Raw genomic sequence first — 16,922 nt, 5'->3', positions numbered from 1 at the left:
ATTCACTTGAAATCCACGACGTTTCTTTGCACATGTCAAAAGGACTCCCTGGGCCTATTCTTTAAGTCATTGTCTACTTCTATGGCTCTAACTTCTTTCTAAACAGGAGTCCCCAAACAGCCTCCCCTTTGCATAGTCCTCTCGGGCAGAAGGAACACCAGGACCTCCAGAAAACACCAGAGTACAGGTGGACTATGGCAAGGAAAAGAAAAGCCACCTCCTTCCCATGATACCCACATGTTCAAATGCTAGATACACTCCTTTTTGCCTAAGTCTTTTTCTGCAGACAATGCCTCAGAGCTGGACTACAAAACAATGACTTTTTAACCTCTATCCTACTAAAACAGCAATCTTTAAGCAAGCGTATTACAACATGCTAAATAAAAATTTGCAGAATTGATTTTCCTTGCAGTGTACAGTGGTTAACAAACATCTAGGCAACTCAACTTCAAAAAGAGGAAAAAAACATTCTACATGCTTCTACCACAGGGTACAAGCCCTTAACCAGAGCTATTGTACTGAGTAACTCCTAAGAAGCAGGGGAGGAATAAATGTTCCTCTTCCCTGAAGGTTCTTCTGGTTGGCCTAATCAAACAAACATGAGCTTAACAAGGGAATATAACCAAATTTAACATTTGTGTGGGAACCCCAGACAGGAGAGACTCCAGTGCCCTAGAGGTTCAGAGATAAAAGGTTTGTCCCACCTCACAGAGGTCAAAGAGGTTATCTTTGATAATCTTGTAGGCAAGGCCCCTAATTCAGATTCTAGGTAGTAACATCTTGCTGACCCGCCACCAGTTAACTAGTGTCCGCACTTTCATTAACTAAATTTTAAACACCTTGCTGATAAAAGTAGCTGGCCACAGGAGCAAGTTCTGGCTCAAAACAGCCAGTCAGCAAGGTGTTAAAGAAGGGGCAGAGATTTCTCTAAAGCCCGCAGCTAAAGTTGCCTTTAAGGTAGGGCAATATGTAGAACACAGAAATTTTACCATCTCTGGGAATTACTTGAATTAGAAAATGGTACTCAAGAAGTAAGGGTGTGGCTTGGCTCAATCTGGGAAAAAATGGTTTTACTCATCAACTGGAGACAGGGCAGTGAATAGAACAAAGACCCCTGCCCTCAAGATAGGACTTTCTGTGTACACAGGTTGTTTTCAGAGTCCCCTAGTTACGACTATCCGATTTGTACTTCAACCAGAGGAGCTCTTATATCCTGAGATTCCACATAAGATTTTCATTTGAAAAATAGGTTGCTCCATTAAAAATTGTGAAAACTGCCCTGGCCGGTGTGGCTCAGTAGTTAGAGCATCAGCCTGTGAAGTGAAGGGTCCCGGGTTCAATTCCCAGTCAAGGGCACCTCCCCAGGTTGCAGGTTCGATCCCTAGCCGTTGGTTTGGGAGGCAACCAATCGATGTCTCTCCCATTCTCTAAAAAAATAAAAAATCAATGGAAAAAATATCCTCGGGTGAGGATTAACAAACAAAAAAAATTGTGAAAACCACTTGTCTTTGGTCTTCTATCTGCTTAATCTGTCAAAATATCAACTTAAATTTCAGACCACTTAAGTGTCCTCATTAACTTAAAATGGCAGTGATAAGATTGCTAAAAAATTAGAAAATCACACAGGACTACTCCCCGCCAAGTTTTATCAGGATTATAAAACTTGCAAAGTACAAAAACATCCCATCTCTGAGAAACAGCAACCTGAATCTGATGTCACAAAAGGAACAAGGAAGTGGTTTTGAATGGCGGCTTTCACAACTTACAAACTGGTAAACGCTTGAATGTTATAGTAGTTGATCTAAATTGTGAGGCTTTCTCAAAGGAATTCCTTTATCTCACACTGGAAAACTGGAAACTCGGTTCCTAGCAAGATAAACGGGTCCTCCAAATGGCTGGTGTACAACCCGCGCTCCTTTGGCCATTCAGTGGAGCATAGCGCCATCTTGTGGTCACACTCAAACCGCCTGTTAATAGGGTACAATTCCAGCATGTTATCTTAAAGTGAAAAGAACACTACATTCTGCCTAGTTTTGTAATTTTATTGACTTTTTTCATGTTTAAAACAAAAATATAACATGACAACAGCATCTTATCCCAAAGTCTCAAGTCAGTTGACTGCCTCAGAGAGGCCATGAGAACTAAGCCACCTTATGCCTTGTTAATAACAACTAAAGATTCAAGTTACATAGCAAGTTCAAGTTTCTGCCCATCCCGGGACACACAGCCAGTAATCAAACCCATGTTTCCAACTCCAGGGACTCTAGCTCTCTGCCTGTCTTATTTCTCAGTAGCTCTTCCTATCTGTTAAGGCTGAACCTTTCTGGCTGGCTATCCTTCAGGGTGGGTCAAGGGTGAACCAGAGAGAAAAGTGCAATCTGGTTCCACCACCACTGGCTAACAGTTGGCCAGCTTGGAAATCATTTCCATAGTCTTTTGTCTCCACCATTTTATCTTCCCCCCCCATCTTTAAAACTTGTTGCTATCACTTTTATGTAACAATGGATTCAGTGTTCATTAAATTGACTGAAAGGTGGTTTGAGCCTGACATACTTTCCTGAGCTAAAAAAGAAGAAAACAAAGTACCTCTGTGGCCTTCCTGCTATAAGATCAAGTAAAAAAGGGAAAATCACTACTGAGAAGGGTAGTCCTGGAGAAGCAATGCAATCCCCTCCCTGCCCCATGGAGGTTTCTCTAGCGCTAGCTCTTAAGGGGACAAGATAGATATTCTGGGGTCAAGGAGGTATAATGAAGGGAAACTCATTTATTTCCCCCTTTTAAACTTCCCTGCTGCCCCAGTTTTTGCCTTCTTCTTAGCAGAACCCTTGGGTCCTGGCTCCTTGCGCTTAGCTGAAGAGAGAGAGCCGGTCACCTTAAAGAAATCTTCCAGGCGGCCCTGGGTGCTCCCTTGGCGACTCTTGCTCAGCCGCTTGACCCCACTACGGATTCGCTCCTCAGAGAACTGCTTTTCACCACACATGAATCTGACGAGCTCTTCTTCATTTGGCTCACTCCACTTCAGCTCCACAGATTCCGGGTCCAGCACCTCAGGCTCTAGGAAGAGCTGCTGGGCCTCCTTGTGGAGCCAATTTTCTGGCACAGGGTACTTGTTCGGATCAAGTCGGCGTACAATCTCCTCAATGCTCTTGTGCTTCTGGATGAGGTCCACAGCCCGCTTAGGCCCAATGCCCCGAATGCTCTCACAGTAGTCACTGCCCAGCAGGATGCACAGGTCCACAAACTGCTCCTGGTTGAGGCCTAGCTCCTGCAGAATCCGGCTCAGGTGAAACTCCTGGATGGGCAGCTTCTTGGCCTCACTGGCTGTCAGGTGCCGCATTAGCACAGGGCTGCCAAAGGTGAGACAGTCCATGTCTTCTGTGGCTGCAGCATAGACTTTGCCAGCCTTCACCAGGGCTGCACAGCTGGCCTCTGCCTCACTGGGTGCATCAAGGTACGGGATGCCCATGAGGCTCAGTAGATGCTTGCACTCATCATTGTGCTGCTTGGTGACCTTCACCAGCCGCTTAGTAAACTTCTCCACATCCTCCTCGGCCCCAGCAGCCTGAGCTTGATGCAGATGCTTCTCTGCCTCTGCCCGCCGCTCACTGCGTTTGGCCAGCTCACCTGACTTCAGCTGTGGCGGCTTGCCATCAAAGACATACACGGGCTTGATGCCATTCTCTATCATGCGGATGGTGCGGTAGAACATGCCCATCAGGTGGCTGGTGGTCTCACCCTCCTCATTCTGCAGCACATCGCCACCCTGGCGAACAGCAATCAGGAACTGATAAATGCTCATGGAGGCATCGATGGCCACCTTGCGGCCAAAGTAGCTCTTGATGTCATTCTCCCGAATGGCACTGGGGGCCACATCAGCAATCAGTTTGGCCAGGCCTTGAATACCCATAGCAATTCAGAGGAGGAACAGCTAAAAAAGAAAGGAAAGCGAGACAAGGGGGAATGTAAAGGATGCAAAAAAACAAAAAAAAAGGTTATAACTGGTGCTGTCTCACCACTGTCATGCCTTCAGCTAAATAAATTTAGCACAACACAGATGATACCAAGTCGGCACAGCAGAAGAGGAAAAGATGAACAAGACAAGGTTTCCATGGCCAAGAAACTTACAGTCTAGCAAGGAACGCCACTCAACTAATACTAACAGGCTTCCTGAGTGCAAATGAACTGGGCACCAAGAGGAACAAGAGTCTGTTGATGCCCTTCACGGGCTTTGAGGCAACAGGACTGGCCTGCAATAAGGGCTATGACAGATGTCTGCATCAAGACCATGCAAATCCAGAGTGTGCCTAGCCCAGCTTGAGGAGTCCAGGGATCACAAAGGCAGGACTGAGAAAAGGACAGGCAAATACTGGTTAGACAAAGGCGAGACGAGACAGATACCAAAGCAACTATAATACACGACTGAATGTGTAAAGTGGTAAAAGAAACACACAAGCATCCATCTCGCCAATATGTGAAAATCACATTCGTTCTCCCCTAAGTCATTCCTCCACCTCCCTCTCCTTAGCAGCTCTGATGGTTAGTTTTCTGTGTCATCTTGGCTAGGCTATAGGTCCCAGTTATTTATCCAAACACTAATCCAGGTGTTGCTGTGACATTACTTTGTAGATGTGGCTAACATCTATCATCAGCTGGCTTTAAGTAAGAGAGATTGCTCTCCATTATGGGGTGGACCTCATCCAAGTCATCTGAACAACCCTAACAGCAAAAACTGAGCTTTCATGAAGAAAAATCTGCCTCAAGACTGCAGCATCAACTCCTGCCTGAGTTCCCCCCCACCTGCTGACCTGACCTACAATTTTCAAGCTTGCCAACCCCTACAATTACCTGAGCCAATTCCTTAAAATAAGTCTCTAGGTCTGCATTATCCTCTATATCTATTTGTTCTCTTTCTCTGGAGAGCCCTGACTGATACAGCAGCCCTGAAGAATAGGAGTGCTGTGTGGGAGTACACACAGCACTAACCTCCCTTCAGTATCCCCTCAGCATTTACGAGTTTGTATTTCTACCCTGATGTTGTAGGAGTTTTAAGTCTTTCTCTTGTATGTTCTCTCCACCCCTAAGTTTGAAACGTGAATTCCATGGCTCCTACCATACCCCAGGCTCTGATCTAGTCACTCAGCCCAGCGATGCATTTCTGTGGTTCAGGCTCCTTAACAAATAAAAACTCACCCTCACAATTTTGCTACTTCCATTAAAACCTGTACTTTCATTCGCTTAAAAGTGTCATGAAATGAACACCACTGTTTCAAAACTAAGATAACTTGAAAAAGAGAACTCATCGTAAGCAATGTCTCTTATATCGGTCCATTTTAATGTGTTAAATGTATAACTATTCATAACAGTTAAAATGGATTTTGTGTGTGTGTCCCTCACTTGAAGTCATCATGTGCCCACTGGTGGTCTGTGTCCAACACTCTACGAAATATAACACTAGGCCTTTTGATTGTCCCCATTCTTCCCTCACAGGGTTCTTCCTAAAAGCATAAGTGACCCTGTTACAGCCTCCTCCTAATTAAGTTCAAACACCTCCGCATGCCATCTAGATCTTCTGTGCCCTGGTTCCCAGCCCCCCTTCAGTCCGGGTCCCAATGAAAAGGCTGGACCGAGGCCTGCCTTTTCTCACTTCTGCTCGGCTATGCCCTCCACCTGCCACCCTCCAGCCCCTTCTTCAAGGTTCATCTCATTCTAGTTCCCCTGTGAATGGCAGTGGCCTTGAATCGAGGCGCGAGCATTTACCACCGGTATTTACCGCCCGGGGAGCATCACTATGTCACTGGGTGTGTGACATTACTAAGCCGTTTCCGTTTGGTCTTTACTCGCGACACGCATTAGGTGCCCTGTGGACGCCCCCTCCAGCACCCACGAGATGCTCTGGGTTCACGCCTCAAGCCGGCTGCTTGGCCAGAACGTGTACTGAGAGGACAATGCCTTGCGAGCCAGTCATCCCGCCACAGCATCCAACAGCGGGGTCTAAACAAGCGAAGTTCAAGACTGTTTCTCATGCAGGATCTTCGTCAAAACACACCACGACCCCAGGAGGTGGAGTTATTATCCTGTCTACAAATGAATAAAGCAGCTCGCAGGTTCCGCGACTGGCCCTAGTCCCACAGCGGGAAAGCGGCGGGACCGCACTGGCGACTCAGCCCCGCGCGGCGGCCGGCCTCCGACAGCACCCAGCGCAAAGCAAGCCCCGCCGCTCTCCAGATGCTTCCCACGGGGTCTCACCTGGTCTTCGGGGCGCGAGGGATCAGCAGCTAGCGCTTGGTCCGGTGTCGCCTGGCACAGTCCTCACTCCCGCTCCCGCCTCAGCTCGCCCGCGGGTCTTCTCTCGCTCTACCGCCTTCCAAAGCCCGCGCTCCCGTCACGTGACCCGCCGCTGCGCACAGCCTCCTGGGAAGTGTAGTGCAGGCCCCACCTCTCGGCCAGCTTCTGTCACGGCAAAGTCCCCGCGTCGTGAACGGACTTTCTCGGTGACCTTACCCCACCCGCCTCCACCGCTTGCCCTCACTCCACCCAAGGTCCTCGCAGGCGCCAGCTCCTGCTACATCCGAAACAACAGGACTACAAGTCCCACAATGCCACCTGCACGGGTGCCACTTCCTCTTCCGACTGAACGGCTTGCCGGCTCCTGCCGACGTGTTTTTCCGGTGGCGGAGCAGCGGATTACCAGTGCCAGGCAAAATGGTGAGAGCGTTGAGGGGAGTTTGGAACAGGACTGTGAGCGCCCCTCGGGCCCGCCCCACACCCCGTTTCTCCCGCAGGGACCTCGGACGCCCTTGATCTAGAGAGCGGGAGGCTCCCATATCTTCCCGCTTGGGCTGAGGGGCGGGGAAGGGAAGCCCTTTGCCATGGACTCCTTAGGTTGAGGTTTTGATCTCGCCAGTTTTAGGGGTGGGGGGCGTGAGGTGCATTTTAATATTTTGGAGCTTTTATCTCTTTTATTTGTGATCAAGCTGTTCTCTCTACCTCGACATTTCTTCCCCCTGCCGAACTCGTACTCGTACTACAAGGCCCTGGGCAAATGTCACCCTCCTGGTGAAGCATTTCCACCTCTTTCAGGCTGTTGGCCTCTCCTGGGAGCTCCCACAATCTCAGTACAGACCTCTTGCCTCGTGTCCCGGACTTCATTGTTATCTGCCACGCCTCCTAGTAACCACCATCTGACGTGCCTCTAGCCCTGAAACGATGTCTATTCATCTTTGTATTCCCAGTGCCTGCAATTGGAGGCTCAATAAATGGCAGCGATTGTCTTTATCATTTTGGGTGGGGGGCATAAATGTTTACCGAATTGAATCCCAGTGTCTCTTGGAACAATGGGGTCAATTTACTTCTCTAGAGTTGTTATGTTCAGGATTTTAGAAGCATTGGCTGGTGGGTGACAATGGAAGTTAACATTTGTACAGAACTGTATGTTTACAGCCCTCTTTCACAGGCATTACCTCATAATCGTCCCTAAACTTTGGGAAGAAAACAAACACCTATTGAGGGACTGCTCTATGCCAGGCAGTAGCCAGATGCTTTGACATTCGTCATCTTTCTTAAATCATACATCGACCCTGTGAGGTGTTATAACACCATAACTGAGACGCGTGTTATTCACTAGAGCCAGAATTTTAACTGATGTCTTTTGCCTCTAGATCCTGAGATTTTGTAATAGCATAGTGAGAATAATACAGAATTAGAAGTGGACATCTGGGTACCGGTCCAGTGTCCACAGACATGGAGCCATAAAACTCCTAAAATTACAGGCAGAATTTTTCTTTTCTTTTTTAATTTTTATTAATTTTAGAGAGAGAGAGAGATGAAGGGAGAGAGCGAGAAACATCAATTTGTTGTTCCACTTACTTATGCACTCATTGGTTGATTCTTGTACTTGCCTTGACCAGAGATCGAACCCGCAACCTTGGTGTATCAGGATGGTACTCTAACCAGTTGAGCAACCTGGCCAAGGCCAGACTTTTTCTTATATATGGTTTTTCTCAGGAAGAGAGTCCATACTTTTCATCACTTTTTTTTTTTCTTCAAAGCGGTCAGTAACCTCAGAAAATATTGAGGGCCATTGATCTATAGCTAATTAGTCACCTTCTATGCCCCAGCCTCTGACTCTCAGCCACCCTTCTTGTTTTGTATTGAAAAGACAAAGTGCCACCTTAGTTTCAGATGTAATTGTTGTCATTCCCGAATTGAATCACTTGATGTTGGTTCTGAAGGATTTCCATATTTCCCAGGCTGAAACAGGCCTTAAGCAGTCACAGCAGCATGAGGCTCCTTGATAACCCCATAATCCCCCCAGGTTGAAGTTGTGGGATTCTTTCATGGCTCTGATCTCATGCCTTTCCCTAGGAGCTCGAGGCCATGAGCAGATACACCAGCCCAGTGAACCCAGCTGTCTTCCCCCATCTGACCGTGGTACTGTTGGCCATTGGCATGTTCTTCACCGCCTGGTTCTTCGTGTATCCTTCCACTGAATGAGTGAGCCAGAATTAGTGATGTTGGAAACTGAGGCAGGAATCATGCTGGGTAGTACATGCACCCTGCCAGTTTTGTCCTGGTGTGGGGATGGGAGGAGTAAGGGGGTTGAAGGAAGGCCATTGATGTTCACGGTCATGTGGGCCCAGTTTGCTCTTCAGATTTCTAGGACAGTAAGCAGAGGGCCTGGCTGGATTGGAGGCTGGGAGTAGATCTGGTTGGAAAAGTGGTATAGGGAGGGGTGCCTTCTGGTGTCAGATTTGAGGACTAGTCTAGCTCCACCATTCATTAGCTGTGTGACCTGGGGTAAGTGACCTAACCCCTTTGGGCCTCATTTTCTTCCAGGATAGTAGAGGGGTAGTATGGAGCAACAGAGCCTAGGTCATCTCTTGGGCTTCTCTGCCTGGCTGCACCAAGCCAGACAAACTTCCCAGAAAGCCCATAACCCATACCTTTCTCTAAGAGCTGCAGTAGCCATGCTTCCTGCTCTGTGCAGTCCATCCCTTTGCTTCTCCTTAACCGTCTTACCAGTTACGAGGTCACATCCACCAAGTACACTCGGGACATCTACAAAGAGCTCCTCATTTCCTTGGTGGCCTCACTCTTCATGGGCTTTGGGGTCCTCTTCCTGCTGCTCTGGGTTGGCATCTACGTATGAGCTCCCAAGGGTAAGAGCTGTGGCAGGGTGGGGCGCCAGAGAAACCGCCCACCCCCACATCAGTGGGGTCCTCAGGCCTGCAAGACCCCTTAATTAATGGAGACAGACTCAGCAGGATAGGGACACCAGACATATGTGCTGCTTTCCCTATTCCTAATGGGGATTTGAGCCAAGTGTGACCTACTTTGTCAGTTCTGAATTCTGTACACTGCCCAGGGCCTCGATCTGGCTCTGGGATGTACTACATAGGGCTGTGGCTCAAGCTTCCGGTGGTTATGCATCTGCGTTCTTACATGTCATACACCAGTAACTTGGAGAGGCTGCTGGGGAGTGGGCCAGAAGGGGTCAGGGTCTAGGACTTAAAACTTGCTGCAAAGAGAACTATTTTGATTAGTCTGAATGTTTCAGCCATTGAAATAAATCTTGACTGAGAGAAGAAAAACAAAAAACTTGCAGAAAACTTGCAAAAAACCAAACATCTTGAGAATTGACTCTGGTGGCTCAGTTTCAAAGAAGTGTGCCCCTCAGTATTTGCCCCAGGAGCATAGGGGCTCAGTAAGAAAAGTGGGTGGAAAGGGGGATCTTTGGTCTCATTTTGATACCCCTCTCCTCTTCCAGGTTCCAACCAGGCAGCTTCACTGAATCTCTGCTTTTGTAAATTAATTTTTTTACTATTGCTGGAAGTGTCCCGCCTGCTGCTCACAATAAAGGCAGATGTGTGACTGTCTGGTCTGGTGCTCATTCTGCAGGGTGGGAGTGGGTGCTGGTGCTGAGACCTACCTGACTTCCCCAGTTCCAGCTCTTCCCACTTCTCTTCTGCCTTTCAGATGGTTCCTGCTGCTGGGATGCCTGCTCTCTACCTATGAGGAGCAAAGGGGGTGCAGGAGGGGTGTCTTGCCATTGTAATTGAAGGCTTACCTGTGGATAGGCAGAAGCAGGCATACTCTCTTCTGTTGTTTCTAGACAAACTTCTCTAGGAACCCGCACCAATCAAGTGTGCCCTGGGCCAGTCCTCTGCTCCAAATGTAGCCACTCTTCTCTGGGCTGGGAACCCTGGCAAAGGTTCAGCTTGTCCCCTAAAAAGCTTTTTCCTAGGGTGGCTGCCTTTAACCCGAACAGGGCAGTGGTAGGTCCCTGGGGTATGGCTAGGGAAGGGGGCTGCTGAGCCTTGTTCCCAAGCCTAGCATGAAGCTAAGAATAATGGGCTATGAAGCATTCATCTGGCTGAGGGACCCGAGATTCCAGTAGGTCCTAGCCCCAAAAGTGACTCCATTTCCCACCAGAACAATCTCAAGAAGAGACAGGGAGGCAAGCTCAGATACAAAGCCATATTTATACATTTATTTATATACGTGTATTTACTTTAGAAGAAAAGAAGAGTTCAGGGGACAGGAAGCAAACAGGCCCAGAGCTGCTTCCCTCTGTCCACACCAGAGTCAGAGTGGGTACATGATAAATAGGAGTCAAAGCTCAGGGACGGGAACTGGGAGTTAACGGGGAGAGGGGCGCTCTGTGCACACGCAGGTATTTACTGGAGATCTATGAGGGCAGGGGTGTTGTGCATTGAGAGGCCCTATGTACAGCTTGAAGCTTGGGGGAGGTTAGCCCAGTGGCTACAGGAATAAATGCCAAAGGGGAGAGAGAAAGGGAGAGAGGGCTGCTGGACCCCCGGGTACAGCAGGGAGCCAAGACACCCACTCACCAGCACCAGCCAGGCAGCCGTCAGCTTCTAGCAGGTGGCCCATTCACTTTCCCTGAGGCCCTTTCACCTTATTGGGCTTAAGGCAACTTTGGTCCAAGGTTGACCCTGCTCTAGCAGCTTGGAGCCCCTGCTTGGCCCCAACCCCTGCACTGAGGATCCCCACCCCAGGCATGGAAACAGCCAGCTGCTAACTGGATTGGGGCTATGCTGTGTCCAGATGGGCTCCAGAGGGCAGTGGAGGGTCACTATCCAGTTAAGGACTGAGAGGCCACAGTCCAAGAACACACACCCCACTGAGGAAGCCCAAGAATCTTATTACAGGGAGCGGGGCTCAGCAGTTTTAAGGCATTTAAGGAGGTTTCCCCCATGGCAGGAGAGAGAACAGAGCAGTCCTAAGGCTAGGCCCCCTATATGGTATGAGAGCCAAGTAATTCCTATGTCAGAATGAGGGAGTCGTGCCACATTGGGGAGAGGGCTGAGTGGCCAGGTATCCCTACTAGCCCCCATCCTCCGGTGTCTCCTCATCCTGAGGATAAGTGCTTTGAGATCCATTGCAGAAGGGGGCCCGCAGTTCATAGGCTTTTTCAAGATTCAACCCCCCACCCCTACAGAAAGGCCTCCCATTCAGAGCTGAGAATGAGAGGTAAGAGGGGCAAGGCCTGGTTCCCAAAACAGTGGCAGACCACCACAGAGCAAGGACGTATGGGAAGTCCTGTCCTTTTATCTGAACCCATATTAGACATGGCTAAATGATTTCCACACTCCTGTGAGCCAGATGTAGCCTCAGAATGCTGCAGGCACCCACTAAGACAGGTTAACATTGGCATTTGAGATAGGACTTCTGCCCTAACCTAGGCCTACCGCTCCACTCCTAGAAGGAATGGGCAGAGATGGGCCCTACTGCCAAGCACGGGTCCCTCCAGCTTGGCTGTCCAAGCTTAGCATGGGAGCCCTTGATTTGGGGAGACGAGACCACCAGCAGACAAGAATGGAGGGAGAAGCCAGAGTCTTGGTGGTCAGGAGTGGGATGGGTATCTCAAGGCTCCCTGGGACAGATCAGAGCCAGGGCCCTGTCTTTCCAAATGTCATCCCAGGGTTCTGGCCCACTCTGGGCTTTCCATCACCATCCTTCCACTCCTGTTCTGGTTTAAGTGCATTTTAGTAATTCATTAATAACAGTGAAAGCTATCTGCATCCACCCATCAGCCAAGATGGCCTGATGCCTTGCAAGGATTCCTGCTCCTCTGCTCAGAGAATGATGGGTCACTGACACAACTGTGAGCTATGGCAGCTCCCAGGAGCCCAGGCCTTGGGGCTGTACCACTGGAAGCTCACAGGGAACTTCCCTTACAAGATACTCCAGGTTCAAGGCTCCGAGGCCTGTCTGGCCCACTGGCCCCACTGGTTCAGCCAGGCACTAAGTGTACATAAGGCACATGGTCAGTCTCCAACCCATCCAGCGCTGGCTTCAGCTGCCCTGGGAGCTCTTGGAGCCAAGCCCTCATGAAGAAGAGACTTCCAGGCCACACTTAAGGCTTCGAAGTGCAAGTCCAGCGTAACAGTCAAACCCCCAAAGTCCACCACCTCGCTACCCCTTGGGGAGCAGCTTCGAGGGTGAGGGCTGTTTGCCCTCCACTGATGCATGGTCCCAGCCAAGTCTCAGGGCTCCAGTCAAGCCCCCTCTGATCTCAAAGGCAGGCAGTTCCTCTCTGAGGGCCAAAATGGAGCTCCCAGTCTCCAATGGGGAGGCAGGGAGGGTGGGCTCCGGACAGAGTCCCAGGCTTCCCCTTGCCTCCAGGGCACCTGAAGCCAGCCCTCCAACCACACCTGGACAGATGTGAACTAGTCCTGTCCTGGCCCCAGGAGGTCTCTGGTTCCCTCCAGGGTGTGGGAGGAGGGATCAGCAAGAACAGCAGCTCCAGTGTGAGGACTTCCAGTTTCACCAGGCGGGAGGGCCAGGCCCAGCTCAGTCTCTGAGGGAGGGAGTGCCAGTGAATGGAGAGCTGGTGGGCGCAGGCTCCAGTGTAACAACTGCATTCAGTGTGGAAGGGGCGCCGGGGACCCCGGGCCCTGGTGTGGGGCTGCCTTGGGAGGGCAGCTCAGTCACACAGGCGGTAGAAGCGGAAGTAGTAGTCTGTGGCCTGCCGGACCCGGGCCTCCGCACTGCAGTTGGCCTGACCCTGGGTAGAAGCGCAGGGGGACGGTGAGGTGGCTTGGGGGTTGCAAGGCAGGAGGCATTCCCCCTGCTGACATTGCCTGACACTGCCCCAACTCCTGCCCTGAGCTCTGCAACACGCGCCCCCCCCCCCCCCCCAAGCCCCACACAGATAAAGGTGCCTGGACCTCTGGGACAGACAGGTGCCTGTGCTCACCAGCAATGCCACCTGGAAGTGGTAGGTGAATTCACGGAAGGATGGGATGGTTACTGGCCACTGGTGGGAAATGCCCTGGAGAAAGAGTGGAGAGGGGTCAGGACAGCCCCCTGCCCTACCCTAACCAGTGTTCCTGTCGCATGGCCACCACAGCCTGTGCTCTGAGGCCAAGCTGGAAAGGAAAGGAAAAGCATCTCTGAAGAGAGATGGGCGGGAGCAGGTTCTGCTTTGGGGCACAATGGCAGCCACCCTCAATGCAACCGTGCCAAGTACCTGCAGCCCACAGCTGCCTCTCCTCCCCATCCTGTCTACCTTCCCTCCTACCCACTACGCTCTGGGCACATCAAGTATTTCATTAACCCACTTTCACTACAACCCAGTGAGGTGGCGCTACTTACAGATGGGAAACTGAGTTACTTGCCTAAAGCCACACGGTGACGTGTGGCAGAACAGGACTTCAAACCCAGGTCTGCCGTGCTCTTTCCCTGCCAGGGCAGTGTGAAGCCCAGTGCGGGTAGCTTGCCCATCTCCTACCTGAGGCTCTGGCTTCACCCTGCAGTATGCACGCTGAGGCCAGAGCTCCACGTCTACTGAGCGCCCTGCTGGGCTCTCCCTCCATTCCCTGTGCTCCCCCCTCTCTGTGGGGCCGCAGCACCTGGGCCTCTGGGGTTCTCACTCACTCTACCCTCTATTCAGGTCCCTTTCTGCACATCTTTCTCCCTGCCAGTGCACTGCTGGAAGGCAAGGCCCGTGAACCCTGCACTGCTGTCTCCCCACGGCTGGGCCCAGCACAGGGCCTGCCACAGGGGGTCCCAGTGAATATTTGTTGACTAAACACATGAAGGGTGAGAAGAAATTCCCTTAACTTGTGCTGAGAGTCACAACTTCAGGTCATGGCTAGGGAGAAATTAGACAGTGACAGAATCCCAGCCACTTGGTTCCCAGGGCAGGAGATAGCCCCCTACATGTATCCTGAGGGGTCTCTCCAAATCCAGATGGAACTGGGCCACTTCCCCAGCCTGAGCGTGAGGTCTAGGCCCCCCGCCCAGCTAGCCTGCTGACTCACAGCCCCCACCGTGTTTCCAACTCTGCCAGCATGCCACACCCTCCCTGTCCTCTAGATCTCTGCATGTGCTGTTCACCTCTCCTGGGACACTCCCCAAACTGTCCTTCAGGTCTCATCTTAATTAAACATGACTTTTTTCAGTGGCTGTCCTGACCCTAAGATCAGACGAGGTTAGCTCTCCCTGCCATGGGCTCCCAGGACTCCCTCCCTGTCCCTGTTCCCACCATTGCACTTAAGTTAGTCCTTGTGGAACCAATTTCTTCCCCAGGGCTCTGTCAGGGCAGGGACAGGACAGAGCAGGGGACAAGAAATGCTTAGCAGTGACTGGTGTACATATGCCCCCTCCCCAAGGCCCAGAGGCCCAGACCCAAAGTGTCCCTTGTGGATACACCTTCACTCTGACCCCCGGCTCCCTCTCCTCACCCATTTGGGGGCCCCATTGTGCTCTGGGGCCTGGTAGGCCCACAGCCTCCCAGCTGCCCCCTACCTGAGTGTCCTGGTGGGTATGGAGGCTCTGTGGAGAGCCCCCCTCCTCACACGGCTCCTCCGACCTCAGGCTGCACAGCACCACGGACACGGGGAATGAGGAGCTGGGAAAGGCCCACGTAGCTGGGAAGTGGGTTCTGAGGTCCTCCGCCCCAGCCTCCTCCCAGCCAGCCCTCCACTCCACCTCCCCTGCCCCACTGACACAAGCCACAGAATCCTCAGCCTGAAAACGATGCTAACAGTCAAGGCCATAGATGGCTATACACCCTTCCCTGTCCACCATCCCATAGGGTCCTCAAGGCCCCTGCAAGGCAGCAGCCCAGCCCATTCTACAGATGAGGAACCAAAGCCCAGGAAAAGTGAGCATCCCTCCTCAGCCCCCCTCCCAGTTGCCAGGGACCGCTGTCTCTTCCCTCCCCGACACCGCACTCACTTCATCTGCAGGGTCAGGCTGAGGTGCAGTGGGGTGCTGCTGCTGACAGGGATGTGGTAGGTGAAGTTCCCAGGCCTGAAAGGGCAAAGCTGGCTCCTCAGCCCAAGGCCACCCCCACAGGCCCCCACCCCAGTAGACTCCTCAGCCCCCAGTCTATGCTGGAACCCTTCAGGGGTCTAGAAAGGGACTGTGCCACCTTGTGGGGGGAGTTCCTCCCTGAGGGGGGCAAGATCTAGACATCTCTACTGCCTAGGCTCAGGTCACCTGAGGGAACCTGTCCTTGGGGTGAGGGAGGGAGTCAAGCCCACCTGCAGGCATCCCCCGGAACACAGTACTGGGCGGTGATGGGCATCGAATTCTCCAGCACCTGGATGGAGGTCAGGGAGGGGGCTGGGTCTGCAAGGAGAGAGGCTGTTGGGGCAAGGAGAGGAGGGTGACACAGCAGGACACAGATGAGAAGCAGCCAAGCCTTTCCTGGCTAGATTTACATCAGTCATTCACACCTTAGTATGAGTAAGTTTCATGTTATTCTTTCCATACTCCCACAATGGCTGGGGGCCCAGCACCCTCTTCCCCAGCAGCCCTGGGACTAGCCAGTTCCCCTGAGCCTGAGGTCTGTCTCCTTGACAGGCCCAGGAGCAGGGATGGTCTTACATGTCCCTCGCCAGGGGTGTACAGGAGCCTGCTCTTCAGGCCTCGGTTCCTGACTACACACATCTCTAACACACTCTGGGTTCAGTCTAGGGGGGCGCTTGAAATCAGCCATGGTGGGAGCACTTACACACACAAATCAGGGCCCTCCACCCCCAGAAAGCCACTTAAACATGTACCAGCACACCACTGCTTGTCCTCTCTGAACAAACCCGCCACAGACAGATCAGGTGGGTGTGGGACTGAAGTGTGACTTGGAGGGTGGGGGGCACAAGGCTGTCTTGTTCACCTCAGATCACCTGAGGCTTGCTGCTGCCTGACATGTACCCAGGAAGTGGAAGCTGGGGCACCAGCCATTGAGCGTTTGCTGGACCTGGTACATTTTCAGCTCTGTGAGGCGCCCAAGGAGCCCAACAGGACCCAGAACACGCCATGGGGCCATGGGTCGGTATCACATAAGGACATTGTGGATAGCACCCTTCCACTTCTTTTCTGGGCAAACTCCTACTGTCCCTCAGAGACTCAATTCTAATGTTATCTTCCTAACCCTCCCTGAGCAGCTCCCCACCTTGGCCTGGACTGAGTGCCCTCCCCAGTTACCAGGCCACCTGGAAATCCTCTCAGAGCCTCGTCACACTCTGTGTTTTCATGTCTGTGAGCTCTTGGGGGGCAGAGCATGTCTCTCCCCAGTGCCCTGTGCAGAGCAGCCACAGAGCAGGGCCCAGGAAATGGCTCTCGGGTGAGCATCTACCCCTGGGGGTTTCCCCATCACTTTGAATTTCAATCTCAGCAAACCACAGCTTCTTGGCTCCTCCCCCCACCCCCCCTTAAACCACAAGACCCATCAAATGAAAGTTGATGAGGAGGCCCAGTATCGAGAGCAGAGCTACCTGGTTGAAGCCAGGACAGTTCTTGGTCTCCTTGCGAACCTCCAAGGCAGTCCCCGGGCCCCATGAAGGAACCCAGTTTGAAAGCCTCTGCCAGAAAGGTTTCTCCAGCTTTGTTAAATCAAGGGTTTAAGGTTTGGAAAAACAGAAGAGCCAGGCACTGGAGTCAGACAGACT

General features: G+C 51.6%; 3 protein-coding genes across 3 annotated transcripts in view; 1 reads left to right on the top strand and 2 right to left on the bottom strand.

Moving 5' to 3' along the window:
* Nucleotides 1–2,021: 2,021 nt before the first annotated feature.
* FEN1 (flap structure-specific endonuclease 1) lies at nt 2,022–6,354 on the bottom strand. Its single transcript, XM_016200421.2, has 2 exons — nt 6,247–6,354; nt 2,022–3,928 (listed from the first exon to the last, which is right to left on the bottom strand). Exon 2 carries the CDS (start codon nt 3,905–3,907, stop codon nt 2,765–2,767), a length of 1,143 nt encoding a protein of 380 aa, XP_016055907.1. The 5' UTR covers nt 3,908–3,928; nt 6,247–6,354; the 3' UTR covers nt 2,022–2,764.
* A 274-nt stretch (nt 6,355–6,628) lies between these two features.
* On the top strand, nt 6,629–9,874 carry TMEM258 (transmembrane protein 258). The gene is made up of 4 exons (XM_016200472.2): nt 6,629–6,705; nt 8,365–8,474; nt 9,022–9,158; nt 9,767–9,874. The coding sequence occupies exons 1-3, from the start codon at nt 6,703–6,705 to the stop codon at nt 9,146–9,148; spliced, it is 240 nt and encodes a 79-aa protein (XP_016055958.1). The 5' UTR covers nt 6,629–6,702; the 3' UTR covers nt 9,149–9,158; nt 9,767–9,874.
* A 588-nt stretch (nt 9,875–10,462) lies between these two features.
* MYRF (myelin regulatory factor) overlaps nt 10,463–16,922 on the bottom strand; it is a 33,616-nt gene continuing 27,156 nt past the window's right edge. The window contains exons 23-27 of the mRNA XM_087821911.1: nt 15,516–15,618; nt 15,208–15,282; nt 14,776–14,878; nt 13,223–13,297; nt 10,463–13,030 (exon numbers count right to left, since the gene is read on the bottom strand). Coding sequence (XP_087678037.1) covers nt 12,950–13,030; nt 13,223–13,297; nt 14,776–14,878; nt 15,208–15,282; nt 15,516–15,618 — 437 coding nt within the window. The 3' untranslated portion in view covers nt 10,463–12,949. The remainder of the gene's footprint in view (nt 13,031–13,222; nt 13,298–14,775; nt 14,879–15,207; nt 15,283–15,515; nt 15,619–16,922) is intronic.

Source organism: Miniopterus natalensis, chromosome 11, assembly GCF_054644295.1.
Source record: "Miniopterus natalensis isolate mMinNat1 chromosome 11, mMinNat1.hap1, whole genome shotgun sequence".
In the NCBI taxonomy this organism is placed as follows: domain Eukaryota; kingdom Metazoa; phylum Chordata; class Mammalia; order Chiroptera; family Miniopteridae; genus Miniopterus; species Miniopterus natalensis.
Note: the sequence above shows the minus strand (reverse complement) of the source record. Positions and strands in the feature narration are given on the sequence as shown.

Coding starts and splice junctions, on each gene's coding strand:
- FEN1 (XM_016200421.2), bottom strand. CDS start 3,907: ATGGGTATTCAAGGCCTGGCCAAACTGATTGCTGATGTGGCCCCCAGT.
- TMEM258 (XM_016200472.2), top strand. Junction 8,475..9,021: donor TTCACCGCCTGGTTCTTCGT/GTATCCTTCCAC, acceptor CCGTCTTACCAG/TTACGAGGTCACATCCACCA.